The sequence below is a fragment of the Pleurodeles waltl genome, chromosome 12 (assembly GCF_031143425.1).
Source record: "Pleurodeles waltl isolate 20211129_DDA chromosome 12, aPleWal1.hap1.20221129, whole genome shotgun sequence".
Taxonomy (NCBI): Eukaryota; Metazoa; Chordata; class Amphibia; order Caudata; family Salamandridae; genus Pleurodeles; species Pleurodeles waltl.
Window position 1 is genome coordinate 32,627,860 of NC_090451.1, and position 19,087 is coordinate 32,646,946.

The 19,087-nt window shown below is 51.0% G+C and overlaps 1 protein-coding gene across 1 annotated transcript in view; it reads left to right on the plus strand.

Moving 5' to 3' along the window:
• MAP1S (microtubule associated protein 1S) overlaps nt 1-19,087 on the plus strand; it is a 100,008-nt gene that overhangs the window by 27,887 nt on the left and 53,034 nt on the right. The window contains exons 3-5 of the mRNA XM_069218694.1: nt 3,514-3,596; nt 6,502-6,642; nt 12,405-15,897. Of these exons, the coding sequence (XP_069074795.1) occupies nt 3,514-3,596; nt 6,502-6,642; nt 12,405-15,897 (3,717 nt within the window). The remainder of the gene's footprint in view (nt 1-3,513; nt 3,597-6,501; nt 6,643-12,404; nt 15,898-19,087) is intronic.

A 19,087-nucleotide genomic window follows, 5' to 3' on the forward strand; every position in this document is an offset into this window, starting at 1 on the left:
CCCGGCTCGACTTGTGGAGAACAAACACTACAGGGAGGACTCCCCGGCGACTACGAGACCGTGAGTAGCCAGAGTTGACCCCCTGAGCCCCCACAGCGATGCCTGCAGAGGGAATCCCGAGGCTCCCCCTGACCGTGACTGCCTGCTTCAAAGACCCGACGCCTGGTAAAGACACTGCACCCGCAGCCCCCAGGACCTGAAGGTTCCGACCTCCAGTGCAGGAGCGACCTCCAGGTGGCCCTCTCCCTTGCCCAGGTGGTGGCTACCCCAAGGAGCCCCCCCCCCCTCCCCCCGCCTGCCTGCATCGCTGAAGAGACCCCTTGGTCTCCCATTGAATCCTATTGCGAACCAAACGCCTGTTTGCACTCTGCACCCAGCCTCCCCCATGCCGCTGAGGGTGTACTTTTTGTGCTGACATGTGTCCCCCCTGGTGCCCTACAAACCCCCCCGGTCTGCCCTCCGAAGACGCGGGTACTTACCTGCTGGCAGACTGGAACCGGGGCACCCCCTTCTCCATTGAAGCCTATGCGTTTTGGGCACCACTTTGACCTCTGCACCTGACCGGCTCTGAGCTGCTGGTGTGGTAACTTTGGGGTTGCCCTGAACCCCCAACGGTGGGCTACCTTGGACCCAACTTTGAACCCCGTAGGTGGTTTACTTACCTGCAAAACTAACAAATACTTACCTCCCCAGGAACTGTTGAAAATTGCACTGTCTAGTTTTAAAATAGCTATATGTCATTTGTGTGAAAACTGTATATGCTATTTAGCTAATTCAGAGTTCCTAAAGTTCCTAAGTGAAGTACCTTTCATTTAAAGTATTGTTTGTAAATCTTGAACCTGTGGTTCTTAAAATAAACTAAGAAAATATATTTTTCTATACAAAAACCTATTGGCCTGGAATTGTCTTTGAGTGTGTGTTCCTCATTTATTGCCTGTGTGTGTACAACAAATGCTTAACACTACCCTCTAAGCCTACTGCTCGACCACACTTCCACAAAATAGAGCATTAGAGTTATCTCTTTTTGCCACTATCTTACCTCTAAGGGGAACCCTTGGACTCTGTGCATGCTATTTCTTACTTTGAAATAGTACATACAGAGCCAACTTCCTACACTTTGGATGGTATTTGAACCTACAACATTTCTATATTGTATGGACGTTGCAGCCCGAGCAGATGACTGCGGAGTGTCACTCGTGTGTAGTTTCTGAGAAGTTCTCAGTATTTGTTGAATCTCTCTCGGTTCTCTTGGGAGGGAGTGGAGGGGTGACCAGTGTGGGAATGTGCATGGAGCTTTGTGTGAAGTGGGCAGTGGTGTCCGCTGATTGTCTTGGGTGTGGGACGGGCTTTGCATTGGATTACTGCTGGTGCAGTCGTCTTTGTGCTGTTTATGATCTGGAGAGACTTGCACTGGGTGATCCATATACATATTGGCTTTAAAGACCCTATTGGGGCCGGTCAGTGGTTCTGGAGCAGCGTACAGGTTCAGTGCTCTGGTTGCAGAAGTGTGTTGCCGTCGTTGTATGGTTGACTGTTCATGGGTATCCGGGTCTAACAGCCCGGGTGCAGTTCTGAACCTGAGCAGGTTGGCATCTCTGACTGTCCGACACTAGTCGGACGTACAGCCTGAAAATAGTAATGGGTGCTTTGTGCACAGACTAGGGAAGGACATTCATTTCAAAGTATGGTTTTTCAGTGGTGCTGCCCATGCTGGAAATGGACCTGGCCCTGAAAGCTGGTTGAAGAGTCGGAAAGTCCAGTTATGGTTGAGATTTTGTTCTATAGTGAGCACAGGACCAGGTCATAGTCACGATTGTCTTGCTTCCATTCTGAACTAAAGTGTGTGGTTGGGGCCTATTTGTGGTTTCCCACAGTGATAGTGGGAAAGTGTAAGGATTAGAAGGATGATATCCAGGGTTCAAAAATGCTCTTGATGGGCTTCCGTCAGTGGGCCTATAGCCTAAAACGTGAGGTAAGGGAGGCTTTCCTATCACTCACATCAGTTTAGTCCACCTCGCCCCAGCACCTCCGCCAGTGGTCCTGGAAAGGAAAGAGTGAAATCCTCCTAGCAGGGGCTGCGTGGGATTGGCTGAGTACTAGCTTTAACGCTCCAGCAAGGGTATCCTGCAGGCCTTGGCCCTTTTCTAATGATGTCTTTGTAGCCATGCTTTACAGAACCAAGACAGTCCAGAGAGCGCCTGGAGCTTGTCCAGGCGCGATCTTCTATTGACTGACCCTTACTTGTGTCTTCTTAGTCGTAAGTCTGCACCTCCACACGCTGGGCAGTTTTGCTTCCCCCTATTGGGCAGTTTGCAGGCAGCACTGACTTCTGGATTTCCAAGACTCATTTATTTTGGCAGGATACAGCTCACGTGGAGACTTGCGACTCTCCTGGGACAGATGAGTAAAGTCCCAGGATAAACAGTTGGGACTTTCTGTGTTGGCCATCACAGGGCCCCGTTGCGAGAATCGGTCAAAACAAGTGTGTGCTGCTTTTATGCTTTGGTTCTGCTGGTGCGCAGTGAAGGATGCAAACACAGAAGGACGGAATGCAGAACAAATCAAACATTCACCCCCAGTCACAGATCTGGGTTTAATCCATCAGTTTTTTTGCTTGCCATACCATACCATACCATACCATACCATTCCAGCTCAGACCCAGCCATATGCAAATCAGTCTTGATCCTGTTCCCCATGGGTCCAGATGTGGGTCCCGGGCTCACTGTGCCACTGGATTCAAGCTAGCCTGGCTGATGAATGGTGAAACCCTGAAACCAGTCCCAGGATGCTTGTTTCGGGTCCAGGGAGGACCTGGCCTGGCAGTTTGGGCTGGACTGTTCCCATGAGGAACGGGGTCAAGACTGATTTGCATATGACTGGGTCTGAGCTGGAATGGTATGGCAAGCAAAAATAACTGATGGATTACACCCAGATCTATGACCGGCGGTGAATGTTTGATTGGTTCCGCATTCCGTCCATCATTTGTGTTTTGCTAGGCGCAGTGAAGGAACGCAGTCATTTTAACATTAAGGGTACCAAGCTTGAAACAAACTGTTTTGTGCAACCTCAAACTCCTATTTTTATTTTTGTCATGGTTCTCTTGAGGGAACGCATGTGGCTCTTCATGGTGGCATCAGTGAGGCAAATGTATTTTTGAGGAAGATTCACACTGGGAAATCTGACACCAGCTTTCTCCCTCTGTCCGGTGGACGAGGACCTCTGAGCAAACTGCTGAGGTCTGCAGTAACTATAACCTTGCATTGTTCTGGTTTCTGACTGCTAAACAGTGTTCGCTACTTGTGTCCATTCTGTTCCAGGAAGCCGGACTGTTTTGTACTCTGAAATGGCTCTTTTTGTAGCTTTCGTACTGGGATTGTCACGATCCCCTCTGCAGTCTGTTTGAGACGCCGCACTCCTTGTGGTGGGAGCCTCCTCAGGGTGTTCTTGGAGCAGTAAGTTATTTAAAGTTCCAGTTCTTGCCTCATACCTGCTTGTGCTTCCCCCCACCTCCAGGGCAGAGGAACCTTCATCACCAAGGAGACACCCTGGAGTCGCTGGTGCTGCTGAACCCGTCCGCCAAGTCTGTCTGTGAAGAGGCAAGTATCACTCCTCCCGCTGACCTGTGAAAACTACACCCAAAACGGCGTTAGAAGGGGGGGGCGCATTATGTTTGTTGCGCCTTGCGTTGGGCTGTCTTTCAACGAATAGTTTTGTGGGGGGCGTGGGGCACAGTTGGGCTGAGGGGGTTAGATCTGGTGTTGAGAAGCTCAGAAGATCCGCGCTGACGGAAGCAGCTGACCATCCTGAGTACAAACGCTGCTGGAAGAGCAGGTGGGGGTGTTTGTCCGGCTGCCAGAATGGTCTCTTAGGGTCATTGATCTGTGGGAGAGTAACCCCCCCCACGCCCCATCAGGAGCCAGTTGATCCTGAGGAGTCCGCCTCTAGAGCAAGAATGGGACCTGGTTTGTGATGGGGAGTCAGTCCTTCACGCTCTGCCCTCACAATCTTGTGCACCACACACAGCTTTGAATTGGAGTCTTTACGGCTTGTGTGGCGTCCCCCCCGCCATAGCATGTGTGGCGTCCCCCCCCCCCATAGCATGTGTGGCGTCCCCCCCCCCATAGCATGTGTGGCGTCCCCCCCCCCATAGCATGTGTGGCGTCCCCCCCCCTGAGCATGTGTGGCGTCCCCCCCCCTGAGCATGTGTGGCGTCCCCCCCCCTGAGCATGTGTGGCGTCCCCCCCCCCCCCGAGCATGTGTGGCGTCCCCCCCCCTGAGCATGTGTGGCGTCCCCCCCCCTGAGCATGTGTGGCGTCCCCCCCCCTGAGCATGTGTGGCGTCCCCCCCCCTGAGCATGTGTGGCGTCCCCCCCCCCCTGAGCATGTGTGGCGTCCCCCCCCCCCCTGAGCATGTGTGGCGTCCCCCCCCCCTGAGCATGTGTGGCGTCCCCCCCCCCCCCCTGAGCATGTGTGGCGTCCCCCCCCCCCCCCCCCTGAGCATGTGTGGCGTCCCCCCCCCCCTGAGCATGTGTGGCGTCCCCCCCCCCCCCCTGAGCATGTGTGGCGTCCCCCCCCCCCTGAGCATGTGTGGCGTCCCCCCCCCCCCCCCCCCTGAGCATGTGTGGCGTCCCCCCCCCCCCCCCCCCCTGAGCATGTGTGGCGTCCCCCCCCCCCCCCCCCCCCCCTGAGCATGTGTGGCGTCCCCCCCCCCTGAGCATGTGTGGCGTCCCCCCCCCCTGAGCATGTGTGGCGTCCCCCCCCCCTGAGCATGTGTGGCGTCCCCCCCCCCTGAGCATGTGTGGCGTCCCCCCCCCCTGAGCATGTGTGGCGTCCCCCCCCCCCCCCCTGAGCATGTGTGGCGTCCCCCCCCCCCCCCCTGAGCATGTGTGGCGTCCCCCCCCCCCCCCTGAGCATGTGTGGCGTCCCCCCCCCCCCCCCCTGAGCATGTGTGGCGTCCCCCCCCCCCCCTGAGCATGTGTGGCGTCCCCCCCCCCCCCCTGAGCATGTGTGGCGTCCGTGCGTTGTGTGAAAGCAGCTCGGAGATTGTGGGAATCGAGCCGAAGGAGCATCCCTGGTTGGTTCTGCGTGACCCAGTGGTGTTTGCAGCATTAACGCAGCATCCTAGGTACCTGCCTGGTGCCCCGCGTGTGCTCAGGTGGGTTCCCACAGCTCATCATCATTCGTTAGTGCGTTCAGGGGAGTGAGGCTGCTCGCTGCATTCACTGAACTGCTACACTGCTCGATCAGCGCTAGCTCACCTAGTTGCAGCCTCGGTTTCTCCTCCTGGAGCTGGACACAGGTCCTTCCTGTACCATTTTAGGATGCTGCGGTGCGGCGCGGGTACCTGCCTCGACGTGGCGCGCCAGTGATGGGGGACCGTGGTGTTCACCGGACCCGGCCGGCCAACTTAGGAGCCTGTTCTGAATATTGCTTCAGCCGAGTCTCGCACATCTGTTTGCTCTTTGGAGATGTTGACAATCTCTTTAGGAGAGATCGTATTTCACAATATAGAGGACGAAAATCTCCCTGCAGACTTTCCGACTTCACTAAATCATGATGGTCGCGCGTGTGCGTGCGTGCGCGTGCCCGTAAGCAAGTAAAGAATTCACCGTCCTTAACTTCGGATGTACAAACCGTAAAGTTGTGTGTTTTCAAAACCTATAGACAGGAAATTGAGTAGTGAATCTTAAGGTGTGTATGTGTGTGTGTATATATATGTGTGTGTGTGTGTGTGTGTGTGTGTGTGTATATATATATATGTGTGTGTGTGTGTGTGTGTGTGTGTGTGTGTGTGTGTGTCTGTGTGTGTGTGTGTCTGTGTGTGTGTGTGTCTATGTGTGTGTGTGTGTCTGTGTGTGTGTGTGTCTATGTGTGTGTGTGTGTCTATGTGTGTGTGTGTGTCTATGTGTGTGTGTCTATATGTGTGTGTGTCTATGTGTGTGTGTGTCTATGTGTGTGTGTGTCTATGTGTGTGTGTGTCTATGTGTGTGTGTGTGTGTGTGTGTGTGTGTGTGTATATATATGTGTGTGTATATATATATATATATATATATATATGTGTGTGTGTATATGTATGTGTGTGTGTATATATAGATATATGTAGTCTGTTTTCTGGGGTCAGCATATTTTCAGGACAATATTAAAACCTGAAATGTGGCAGCACATTCTAGAAGATGGCTTCCCAAGCTGCAGTTGGTTTCTTTTCTAAACATTGCTTGCTCGACGCTGAGTGTTGTATAGTGGGTACATATGATGGGAAACGCGGTGTAGCTGTGCGTTGGCCTGATTGAAACATTGTCTGTGTATTGTGAGATTGTTTTCTGTCCCTTAAACTCTTGCAGACATTCAGAGGGCTAATCCTTCCTGAAAGTGTTCTTGAAGTGCCGTCATCGGCTCATGCACTGTCGACTAATAGACGGTGTTTGCTTTAACCAGACCTGTGCGCTTCTGTAGCAGCTGTAAGTGTTTGTGCATTAATACTGTGTTGCTCTCCACCTTCCAGCTGTGTAACCTGATTACCAGGCAGTCCAGACACAAGCTGCTGGTGCTGGCCGGACCCTGCGTGGAGGGAACCGGAGACCTGCTCCTGCAGGATGGGCACTTTTCCCTGCGGCACTTCTTGCAGATCTTCACAGATAAAGAGGTAATGTGTGGGGCCAGCAGGCCTTGCGTGTACTGGTTCACGCTCCTGCACGCCCGCTGCCGAGTACACAGGTGATGTGGTACACCCCGCGGGGGCTGTGCTTGTTTGCCGCCCTGAGGTCTGTGTGTTCCGTGGCACTCTTTGCAAAGAGATCCTACCGGCTTCTGGCGTGCATTTTCATTTTTTTGTCTTGAGAACCCCTTTCTGTGGCGGCCTCCTGGGCGGTGGGTTGTTTTGTGTGTGGGTGCAGTAACTTTTTCAACAAATACTGCTCCTGGAACTTTGGTTTGTAACACCTGCTCATTTTAAATTCCCATGCTACGCACACTTTGGGATGTTGTGTTGTCCCTGAAGCTTACAATGCACTCGAACTGAGACTTTCCTCAGGTTTCATTTTTCCACTAAGTCTGGAAGTGTGAACTTCTGTTATGGAAAAATTCTGAGCATTAATTTTGGCACAGACTAGATTGAAGAAAGGGACACCTCGGTGCACAGCAAACGTGGAAGGTCATGATGAGCTTTCTGAGGGGACAGATGTGAGAAAGTAGCCTCTTTCTAGCCTTGTTACCCCCACTAAGGGCCTGTTTGTGAGTGTATGTCAGGGTGTTTTCACTGTCTCACTGGGATCCTGCTAGCCAGGGCCCAGTGCTCATAGTAAAAACCCTATGTTTTCAGTATGTTTGTTATGTGTCACTGGGACCCTGCTAGTCAGGACCCCAGTGCTCATAAGTTTGTGGCCTATATGTATGTGTTCCCTGTGTGGTGCCTAACTGTCTCACTGAGGCTCTGCTAATCAGAACCTCAGTGGTTATGCTCTCTCATTTCTTTCCAAATTGTCACTAACAGGCTAGTGACTATTTTTACCAATTTACATTGGCTTACTGGAACACCCTTATAATTCCCTAGTATATGGTACTGAGGTACCTAGGGTATTGGGGTTCCAGGAGATCCCTATGGGCTGCAGCATTTCTTTTGCCACCCATAGGGAGCTCTGACAATTCTTACACAGGCCTGCCACTGCAGCCTGAGTGAAATAACGTCCACGTTATTTCACAGCCATTTTACACTGCACTTAAGTAACTTATAAATCACCTATATGTCTAACCTTTACCTGGTAAAGGTTAGGTGCAAAGTTACTTAGTGTGAGGGCACCCTGGCACTAGCCAAGGTGCCCCCACATTGTTCAGAGTCAATTCCCTGAACTTTGTGAGTGCGGGGACACCATTACACGCGTGCACTACATATAGGTCACTACCTATATGTGGCTTCACAATGGTAACTCCGAATATGGCCATGTAACATGTCTATGATCATGGAATTGCCCCCTCTATGCCATCCTGGCATAGTTGGCACAATCCCATGATCCCAGTGGTCTGTAGCACAGACCCTGGTACTGCCAAACTGCCCTTCCTGGGGTTTCACTGCAGCTGCTGCTGCTGCCAACCCCTCAGACAGGCATCTGCCCTCCTGGGGTCCAGCCAGGCCTGGCCCAGGATGGCAGAACAAAGAACTTCCTCTGAGAGAGGGTGTGACACCCTCTCCCTTTGGAAAATGGTGTGAAGGCAGGGGAGGAGTAGCCTCCCCCAGCCTCTGGAAATGCTTTGTTGGGCACAAATGTGCCCAATTCTGCATAAGCCAGTCTACACCGGTTCAGGGACCCCTTAGCCCCTGCTCTGGCGCGAAACTGGACAAAGGAAAGGGGAGTGACCACTCCCCTGACCTGCACCTCCCCTGGGAGGTGTCCAGAGCTCCTCCAGTGTGCTCCAGACCTCTGCCATCTTGGAAACAGAGGTGCTGCTGGCACACTGGACTGCTCTGAGTGGCCAGTGCCACCAGGTGACGTCAGAGACTCCTTCTGATAGGCTCCTTCAGGTGTTAGTAGCCTATCCTCTCTCCTAGGTAGCCAAACCCTCTTTTCTGGCTATTTAGGGTCTCTGTCTCTGGGGAAACTTTAGATAACGAATGCAAGAGCTCATCCGAGTTCCTCTGCATCTCTCTCTTCACCTTCTGATAAGGAATCGACTGCTGACCGCGCTGGAAGCCTGCAAACCTGCAACATAGTAGCAAAGACGACTACTGCAACTCTGTAACGCTGATCCTGCCGCCTTCTCGACTGTTTTCCTGCTTGTGCATGCTGTGGGGGTAGTCTGCCTCCTCTCTGCACCAGAAGCTCCGAAGAAATCTCCCGTGGGTCGACGGAATCTTCCCCCTGCAACCGCAGGCACCAAAAAGCTGCATTACCGGTCCCTTGGGTCTCCTCTCAGCACGACGAGCGAGGTCCCTCGAATCCAGCGACTCTGTCCAAGTGACCCCCACAGTCCAGTGACTCTTCAGTCCAAGTTTGGTGGAGGTAAGTCCTTGCCTCACCTCGCTGGGCTGCATTGCTGGGAACCGCGACTTTGCAGCTACTCCGGCCCCTGTGCACTTCCGGCGGAAATCCTTTGTGCACAGCCAAGCCTGGGTCCACGGCACTCTAACCTGCATTGCACGACTTTCTAAGTTGGTCTCCGGCGACGTGGGACTCCTTTGTGCAACTTCGGCGAGCACTGTTTCACGCATCCTCGTAGTGCCTGTTTCTGGCACTTCTCCGGGTGCTACCGGCTTCAGAGAGGGCTCCTTGTCTTGCTCGACGTCCCCTCTCTCTGCTGGTCCAATTTGCGACCTCCTGGTCCCTCCTGGGCCTCAGCAGCGTCCAAAAACGCTAACCGCACGATTTGCAGCTAGCAAGGCTTGTTGGCGTTCTTTCGGCGGGAAAACACTTCTGCACGACTCTCCACGGCGAGAGGGATCCGTCCACCAAAGGGGAAGTCTCTAGCCCTTTTCGTTCCTGCAGAAACCTCAGCTTCTTCTGTCCAGTAGAAGCTTCTTTGCACCCGCAGCTGGCATTTCCTGGGCATTTGCCCATCTCCGACTTGCTTGTGACTTTTGGACTTGGTCCCCTTGTTCCACAGGTACCCTAGATTGGAAATCCACAGTTGTTGCATTGCTGGTTTGTGTTTTTCCTGCATTATTCCTCTAACACGACTTCTTTGTCCTTAGGGGAACTTTAGTGCACTTTGCACTCACTTTTCAGGGTCTTGGGGAGGGTTATTTTTCTAACTCTCACTATTTTCTAATAGTCCCAGCGACCCTCTACAAGGTCACATAGGTTTGGGTCCATTCGTGGTTCGCCTTCCACTTTTGGAGTATATGGTTTGTGTTGCCCCTATCCCTATGTTTCCCCATTGCATCCTATTGTAACTATACATTGTTTGCACTGTTTTCTAAGACTATACTGCATATTTTTTGTATTGTGTATATATATCTTGTGTATATTTCCTATCCTCTCACTGAGGGTACACTCTGAGATACTTTGGCATATTGTCAAAAAAAAAATAAAGTACCTTTATTTTTAGTATAACTGTGTATTGTGTTTTCTTATGATATTGTGCATATGACACTAAGTGGTACTGTAGGAGCTTCTCTCGTCTCCTAGTTCAGCCTAAGCTGCTCTGCTAAGCTACCATTATCTATCAGCCTAAGCTGCTAGACACCCTATACACTAATAAGGGATAACTGGGCCTGGTGCAAGGTGCAAGTACCCCTTGGTACTCACTACAAGCCAGTCCAGCCTCCTACAACAGAAGCGCATATTCACTTTGTATAAGCAAGCCTGGGTTAGCTTGTGGCTGCAGGAATCCAGTTTTGCAACACAAGCTATCTCGGGAAAGACATGGTGTTCTTCACAAGCCCATCTTTGCTTTGGATTCAAGAACATTTTGAAGTTTCAATCGTGCCAATCATTAAACGGCTAGCAAACAATACAATTTCGTAAATGACAGCGTTTAGGCTTCTTATGCCAGCCTGGCACAGAAGTACTTTGCTGGAGGCCTCTACACTAAAAGTGAAAAAAAAAAAAAAAAAAAAAAAAATCACAGTTGCCTGGTGGGGAGCTCCCTCCCATGATGCGTATTTCCAGTTCTGAAGGCGAGGAGAATTGTCGGGGAGTCCGTTCCCATTTGAGATCTGCTCCTAGCTCTTGCCACCGTACCCCGCTGTTGTACCCGTGTCACTGAGGGATACCCCATTGTCACCAGCCCCAAGGACACCGCAGCCAGACCCGAAAATAGGTAGAACCTGATCTAAAGGTTCCAAGCAGGTGGGGAGGAAGCGACACATTACTAGCAGGAAGACGTGCGTCACGCAGAGGAACTGGTGTCCTAGACAAGGTGACGAGCCACCTTCACGCCGCGCAGTCGTACGGTGAGACGTCCTTCCATCCGGGTGTGAAGAGCAAGTTCACATCCGTTACTTTGGGTCAGAACTCCCACTAGGACTGTGGGGCCAGACCAGTATCTGGCCCTACCTAAAACCTTGACGTCTTTCCTCGTCGTTCCAAGGAAGTCGAAGGAAATGCAGAAGAAAATATACAAACACTCTAGCAGCTACACAAGCATTTTAATGTTTTTTTCTACACCTGTGTGCCCGGTGCATGTCTCTGGCTTGCTCACCTTTCCTCCTGTGCGAAGGAGGCGGATTATCTACGAGGGCTGTCTGTAGCCAGTGAAGGCCCATGGGTTGCTTCTCTGTCAGTTCTTAGGGGGCAGTTTTGATCCAATGGTTGTACAAGTGTCACTTTGAAACTAAAGCGGAATTTTGATTAAGGAGTTATCGTAGCTCAGTCAAGATTCGAGAACACTAGTCCTCTCAAAAATAGAAACCATTGAGAATAATTGAGCTCTGACAAACCGAAGGAAAAAAAAAAAAAACCTTTGCGAAACACTTCTCTGTCCGTGCTGTTTACAACACTGTTAGTCTAAATAACTTTTGCTTATTTTCAAACAATCCAGTTCGTAATGTAACTTATTGTCCTATAATTTCCTGAATTTACATCCCAAAAAATCTTTCAGACATAATGAAAATAATCTTTGTCAACTCATTTCTAGGTTACAAGTGTCTGTGCGAACAATTTGGGAGTTATAATTCCTCATTGGGCATTTTCCCTTGACATAACCTTGATTTGCATTACTTACTCACTGTCATTTCTCCTCCGGGTGGTCCTCTGCAAGAACCATAACCTCCACCCTGTAAAGGAGGGTAGCCCCGGTCACATGCACAGCCGTCTCTCTACTCCTTGCCACTCTACTCCGAAGCGCAGCTAAACCAGAGCAACCCCGCGAGGCTGCTTCCTACTCACCACACCAATGCCAGTACAGGAACCACGTAGGCCAAACCCCTAATGCGCATCTCAGACCCCGCGTGCTACAAATGAATGAAACATGCGTGTTCCAGCCTTCGTGAGGCTTCTTGCACCTCGTACGCAAGAGCTGCAGCATAAGTCTCAATACAAGCCCCAATCATCCCGGTCACTCGTGCACGACACCTAAATACTTCCCGCATAGGCTATCCTACAAGTCCGCACTCTCCAATCCACCAATCGCCCGTGCTGTAGCGTGCTGACCTTCTATCCAGGCCTCTCTAAGCCCCAGCAGCAGTCTGAAGCTGTGTAGAAATGCAACTACAGCACATCATGTATTCATATTCGCATTAAATCTGTTGTGAAGCACACATGTGAAATGATTCTTACAGGCTGTACTGAAAGTCATTGCAACCAGAATTCTTGCAAACGTGGGTTTAAACTATTTAGGATTTTTTTTTTTTTTTTTTTTTGCAAAGCTGACAAGTATTTGTTCCACATATGCTTCATTGACTTTTCTGCACTGTCATGTGGAATATATTTATGTTGCACAACATTTTAATATTTTCTTTTTTTCTGGTCCAAGGTTGGCGATTTGCTGAGTTCTGCGGACCCCTCTGCCAAAGTGAGCTTGACCGTCGCCTGTCCCGACTTTGGTGATTGGAAGGATTCTGATCTACACCAGCACAACCTTCAGGACTTCATTGAGCTGAAGTTCAACCCGCCTCCTATTCTTCCCGAGATGGAGGGGCTTCAGGAGTTCACGGAATACCTCTCTGAATCTCTGGAGCCCCAGTCCCTGTTTGAGATGCTGGAGCCCCCTACCAATGTGGGATTTCTGAAGATGTGCAAACCATGCTGCTACGTTTTCCCGGGCGGACAAGGGGATTCCACCTTCTTTGCTGTGAATGGATTCAATGTTTTAATCAATGGGGGTTCCAGTCCCAAGCCTGCATTTTGGAAGTTTGTGCGACACTTGGAGCGACTTGATTCGATCCTAGTCACCCATGTTGGAACAGACAGTTTGCCGGGTGTTAACAGTTTGCTCCAGAGGAAGATAGCTGAGCTCGATGAAGATCCCTCCCAGGGCTCTCAGAGCGATGACTGGATGAAAAATATGATCTCCCCTGAACTTGGTGTCATGTTCCTTAATGTCCCTGAGAATCTGAAAAATGTAGAAGAAAGTTCAGAAGTTTTGAAAAGTTGTGATGAGGTTCGCTTGACGTTGCAGTACCTTGATAAACTGGGCATGAAGGCTGAGCCGATAATACGGGCTCACAGCGCAGTCGTGGAGCCCGTGATCTTGTTACAAAAGATGGGGGTTGGGAGGCTGGAAATGTATGTATTAAACCCGGTGCAGGGTAGCAAGGAGTTGGAATTATTCATGCAGCACTGGAGTGGTAACGGCGTGCCTGAAGGGCAGGACCTTCCCTTGCAGTGCTTGACTTCAGTCTGTGTGCTTCTGGTCTGGCACCCAGCAAACCCCACACTGCAGATAATTCGAGTTTTGTTCCCAGGGTGCACCCCTCAGGACAAGATTCTCGAAGGTCTCGAGAAACTGAAGCATTTAGAATTCTTGAAGTATCCTGTGGTGGCTCGAAGAGATCTGGATGCTTTGGAATCTGTGGCCGGAGAGCGGCCCCCGAAACCGAAGAGGACCGACAGTAAGGAGAGCCTCAAGTCTGCCTCAAAACTGAGTCTCACAGATTCCCGCACTGCAGTGCCTAAGGAGAAGCCTGCCAAAGTGGAGAGGAAAGATTTGAAAACTCCAGCCAAAGAGAGGGCCAAAGGCATGACCAATGGTACTACGAAGGAAACCGGGCCAAGTGAGAAGGCGAAAGAGGCCAAGCTTAAACCAGACCCCCTGCAAGAAAAGTCTAGGCAGGAGGTCCGCCCAAAACTGTCCAAAGAGAAGACCGTGACTAAGAAGGATGAGAAGAAGGAAGTGAAGCGGGAGGAGAAGCCTCTCAAGAAAGAAAGCAGTCTGGATGCCAAACGAGAACCCAAGAAAGAGTCCAAGATGGAAGTAAAGAAAGACCTCAAGCCACAGGTCAAGGATACTACGATGGAAAAAGCCAGAGATGACTCTAAGAAAGTAGGTAAGCCCTCTGCTAAAGACTCGAAAAGGCCTTTCTCCGCTACTTCGGGTGACTCCAAAGTGACACCTGCAAAAGCTGGAGCCCTAAAAGACTACCCGTCACTCAAGAAAGAAGGTACCCCAGCAACCAAGGTAGCTGGCACAACTAAATCCAAGCCACAAAAGAAAGTGACTCCCGCTCTGCCTCCCTTACATGGTAAAGAGCAGGAAGGGGAGGGTGCTGCTTCTGCCACATCCTCCCCGGAGGACGTCACTGCTGCTTGGGAGATGCTGAAAGAGGAGGAGAGAGAATTAGTGGCAGAGTCTGAAGTGAAGAAAACAAGCGAGAAATCCACAGACGGAGGGATCACCACTACTACAGAAAGCGAGGCAGAGCGTTCTCCCCAAGGCAATGGTCATTCCGAACAGACCAAAAGAGAGGCTTCCGATCATCGAGGTGCCCTAGATGGTGACGTCTGTGTGCAAAATGGCAATGAAGAAATGGAAAGTCCAGACCGGTTTAGACATTTGGAACTCAGCCCTCATAAAGCCCTCTGCCCCCCCTCCCCCCTAGCAAAGACACCCAGGAGTGATCGAGCTGTGAGCTTAGATCTGACCCCACCTACTATTGGATCCCTGGAAAACGTGAAAGCTGGCATGCTAAATACTTACCAAGATGTTGCTGATGACTTGTATGGGAGCTCTGAGGAGAAGACTGTGGAAATGGTTTCCCCAACAAGCTCATGCTTGGCGAGTACTGGACACACACCTTTTCATCAGTCTCCCACCGACAATTTTGGAGAAGGACAACATTGTTCATTGGATAAGGATGCCCTCATTCATGACCCAAATAAAGTTTCTGATAATGGTGGTGTCTTTGGCGCCAAGTCTTCTCGGGACAGCTCTCTCTCTTCGCAAGGTAAGCAAGCAGGATGTCTCTTATTAAGTCCGTTCCGAGATGACCTGCCGGATATCTCGCCAACCATAACAACTCCTTCACTTCCTGCAGAAGTTGGCTCGCCGCACTCCACAGAAGTAGATGAGTCTTTGTCTGTGTCATTTGAGCAGGTCCTTCCACCTGTGAGTGAATCCTCCTTAGAAGATGGAAGTGGACCTTACTCAGGTGGAGTTACACCAGAGCAGGAGGCCCTGGCCGGTAAGTGCGGGATGACCTTGCCAATACGGTCGTCCCACAGTGCCACTCACGGCGACAGCGATGGCTTGGATGGGCCTGTTCTGCACAGAGTGCGGCCTCGCTCCAGCTCTCCCCATGAGGTTGACCTGTGTCTAGTATCGCCTTGTGAGTTTGAACACCCAAAGTCTGAAATCTCTCCTTCTGTGAACTTGAGTCCCAGGGATCAGTCCAATGACAGTGACCTCTCTCAGGAGTTGGCAAAGCCTTTGGATCAAAGTAAGGGGCAAAAGACTTCTCTAAGTAAAAGACATCAAGGCGAGGAAACCCCCCCAACCTCTGTGAGCGAGTCTCTGCCCACCATATCTGATTCAGATATTCCTCCTGGAACGGAGGATTGTCCGTCTATCACAGCTGATGCAGGATTGGACTCTGATGATGACTCTGATAAGCTGCTTAAGTCACCCTCTGGAAAGTCTCAAGACCCACCACCGACACCCATGAAGGATCCACTCCCATTGCCTCCGCAGCCAGGAATCTGCATGGTGGATCCCGACACCCTACAAACTGAGCAGACAAAAAATGTGAAGCCTGATGGAGGGAAAAAAGCAGCCTCCAAGCCTCCATCTGCCACTCTGCCCAAAACCGACCACTCCAAACAGTCAGCCGGCAACAAGAGTAAAACTCAACAGACTTCATTCCGAGAAGCGGGAGACCGGCCCTCTAGACTATCCCTTGGTAGTAGGGCTGAGCACCTTGAAAAGGCTCCTCGACCTAGTGCTGACCCCAAGACACAGACGATTGCCAGGAATGCAAGCAAGGCAGGTGGTGCGAAATCTTCCCTGACGTCTGGACGTCCAAATTCTGCAGGTAAATGCTATTATTCAGAACTTTCTCATCATGGATATCTATGGATGCTTGTACTAGCCTAGAATTAATGTTGTGCCCTCTCTGCCTTGATCCTTTCAATCTGCTGCACAGCTGTGTGGCTAGAATCCTAATTTGTATTGCAGTCGTAAGATGGGCTGATTTACTAGTTTGAGACCTCACGTTGACTTCAGCCATTCCTCTATTTGTAGTACTTGCTTGAACTACATTCTTGCTACTTCTGGATTGAGACTTCCTTCTTGAAATCCCAACTGTCCATTGTATGATATGAGCAAAAGGTGTGCGCAGGCCCATAGTTTGAGGATATTCAGATTTGAGGAGCGGGCTAGTGAGCTCTTGGCTGAGAGCCACACTGTAGTGCGGAAACACTGAAACAGCTGGAAAGACTGCATGTGGACAGAGTGCTTGAAACGCAAAATACTTCAAACTGTACAAGCAGGTAGACTGCTGTTGGTAGTACGTGGGGCTGTAGAATCTCCTGCCATCCATTGTGGAGCTTGGACGTTGACGTTGTTTTTCTTTTGAGTCATGAGATGCGCTGACACACTGCCTTTGGTCCACAATATACATGGGCGTTGACAATCTCAAATTGTGGTTCCCCTTCCCATACATACATACATACATACATACATACATACATACATACATACATACACTCACTCACACACTCTCTGGGTTGGACATACAAAGCGAGGGCTCAGTAGTTGTGTTCCTTGCATGGTTTGTCAAGTGTAGGAAGTTGGCTCTGTATGTACTATTTCAAAGTAAGGAATAGTATGCACAGAGTCCAAGGGTTCCCCTTAGAGGTAAGATAGTGGCAAAAAGAGAATTCTAATGCTCTATTTTGTGGTAGTGTGGTCGAGCAGTAGGCTTATCAGAGGGTAGTGTTAAGCATTTGTTGTACACACACGGGCAATAAATGAGGAACACACACTCAGACAATTCCAGGCCAATAGGTTTTTATATAGAAAAATATATTTTCTTAGTTTATTTTAAGAACCACAGGTTCAAGACTTACAATCAGTACTTTAAATGAAAGGTACTTCACTCAGGTATCATAGGAACTTTGAATCCGCAAAATAGCATGTACAGTTTTGGCAAAAATGGCAATAAGCTATTTTAAAACTAGACAGTGCAAATTTCAACAGTTCCTGTGGGAGGTAAGTATTTGTTAGTTTTGCAGGTAAGTAAACCACCTACAGGGTTCAAAGCTGGGTCCAAAGTAGCCCACCGTTGGGGGTTCAGGGCAACCCCAGTTACCACACCAGCAGCTCAGGGCCGGTCAGGTGCAGAGGTCAAAGTGGTGCCCAAAACGCATAGACTTCAATGGAGAAGGGGGTGCCCCGGTTCCAGTCTGCCAGCAGATAAGTACCCGCGACTTCGGAGGGCAGACCAGGGGGGTTTTGTAGGGCACCGGGGGGGGAACACCAGTCAGCACAAAAAGTACACCCTCAGCGGCACGGGGGCGGCCGGGTGCAGAGTGCAAACAGGTGTCGGGTTTGCAATAGGTTTCAATGGGAGACCCAGGGGTCTCTTCAGCGAAGCAGGCAAGGGGGGGGGCTCCTCGGGGTAGCCACCACCTGGGCAAGGGAGAGGGCCACCTGGGGGTCGCTCCTGCACTGGAGGTCTGATCCTTCAGGTCCTGGGGGCTACGGGTGCAGTGTCTTTACCAGGCGTCGGGATCTTGGAAGCAGGCAGTCATGGTCAGGGGGAGCCTCTGGTTTCCCTCTGCAGGCATCGCTGTGGGGGCTCGGGGGGGTCAACTCTGGCTACTCACGGGCTTGCAGTCGCCGGGGAGTCCTCCCTGTAGTGTTGTTTCTCCGCAGGTCGAGCCGGGGGCGTCAGGTGCAGAGTGGAAAGTCTCACGCTTCCGGCGGGAAACGTGGAGTCCTTTTTAAAGTTGTTTCTTTGTTGCAAGTTTTGGTTTCTTTGGAACAGGGCCGCTGTCCTCAGGAGTTCTTGGTCCTTTTAGATGCAGAGTAGTCCTCTGAGGCTTCAGAGGTCGCTGGACCCTGGGGAGCGCGTCGCTGTTGCAGTTTCTCTCGAAGTGGGGAGACAGGCCGGTAGGGCTGGGGCCAAAGTAGTTGGTGTCTCCGTCTTCTCTGCAGGGCTTCAGATCAGCAGTCCTTCTTCATCCTAGGTTGCAGGAATCTGTTTTCCTAGGTTCTGGGGCCCCCTAAATACTCAATTTAGGGGTGTGTTTAGGTCTGGGGGGTTAGTAGCCAATGGCTACTAGCCCTGAGGGTGGGTACACCCTCTTTGTGCCTCCTCCCAAGGGGAGGGGGGCACATTCCTATCCCTATTGGGGGAATCCTCCATCTGCAAGATGGAGGATTTCTAAAAGTCAGTCACCTCACCTCAGGACACCTTAGGGGCTGTCCTGACTGGCCAGTGACTCCTCCTTGTTTTTCTCATTATCTCCTCCGGCCTTGCCGCCAAAAGTGGGGCCGTGGCCGGAGGGGGCGGGCATCTCCACTAGCTGGGATGCCCTTTGGCGCTTGTAACAAAGGGGTGAGCCTTTGAGGCTCACCGCCAGGTGTTACAGTTCCTGCAGGGGGAGGTGAGAAGCACCTCCACCCAGTACAGGCTGTGTTACTAGCCACAGAGTGACAAAGGCACTCTCCCCATGTGGCCAGCAACATGTCTGGTGTGTGGCAGGCTGGTGAAACTAGTCCGCCCACACGAAGTCGGGTATGTTTTCAGGGGGCATCTAAGATGCCCTCTGGGTGTATTTCACAATAAAATGTACACTGGCATCAGTGTGCATTTATTGTGCTGAGAAGTTTGATTCCAAACTTCCCAGTTTTCAGTGTAGCCATTATGGTGCTGTGGAGTTTGTGTATGACAGACTCCCAGACCATATACTCTTATGGCTACCCTGCACTTACAATGTCTAAGGTTTTGCTTAGACACTGTAGGGGCATAGTGCTCATGCACCTATGCCCTCACCTGTGGTATAGTGCACCCTGCCTTAGGGCTGGAAGGCCTGCTAGAGGGGTGACTTATCTATGCCATAGGCAGTGTGAGGTTGGCATGGCACCCTGAGGGGAGTGCCATGTCGACTTAGTCATTTTCTCCCCACCAGCACACACAAGCTGGCAAGCAGTGGGTCTGTGCTGAGTGAGGGGTCTCCAGGGTGGCATAAGACATGCTGCAGCCCTTAGAGACCTTC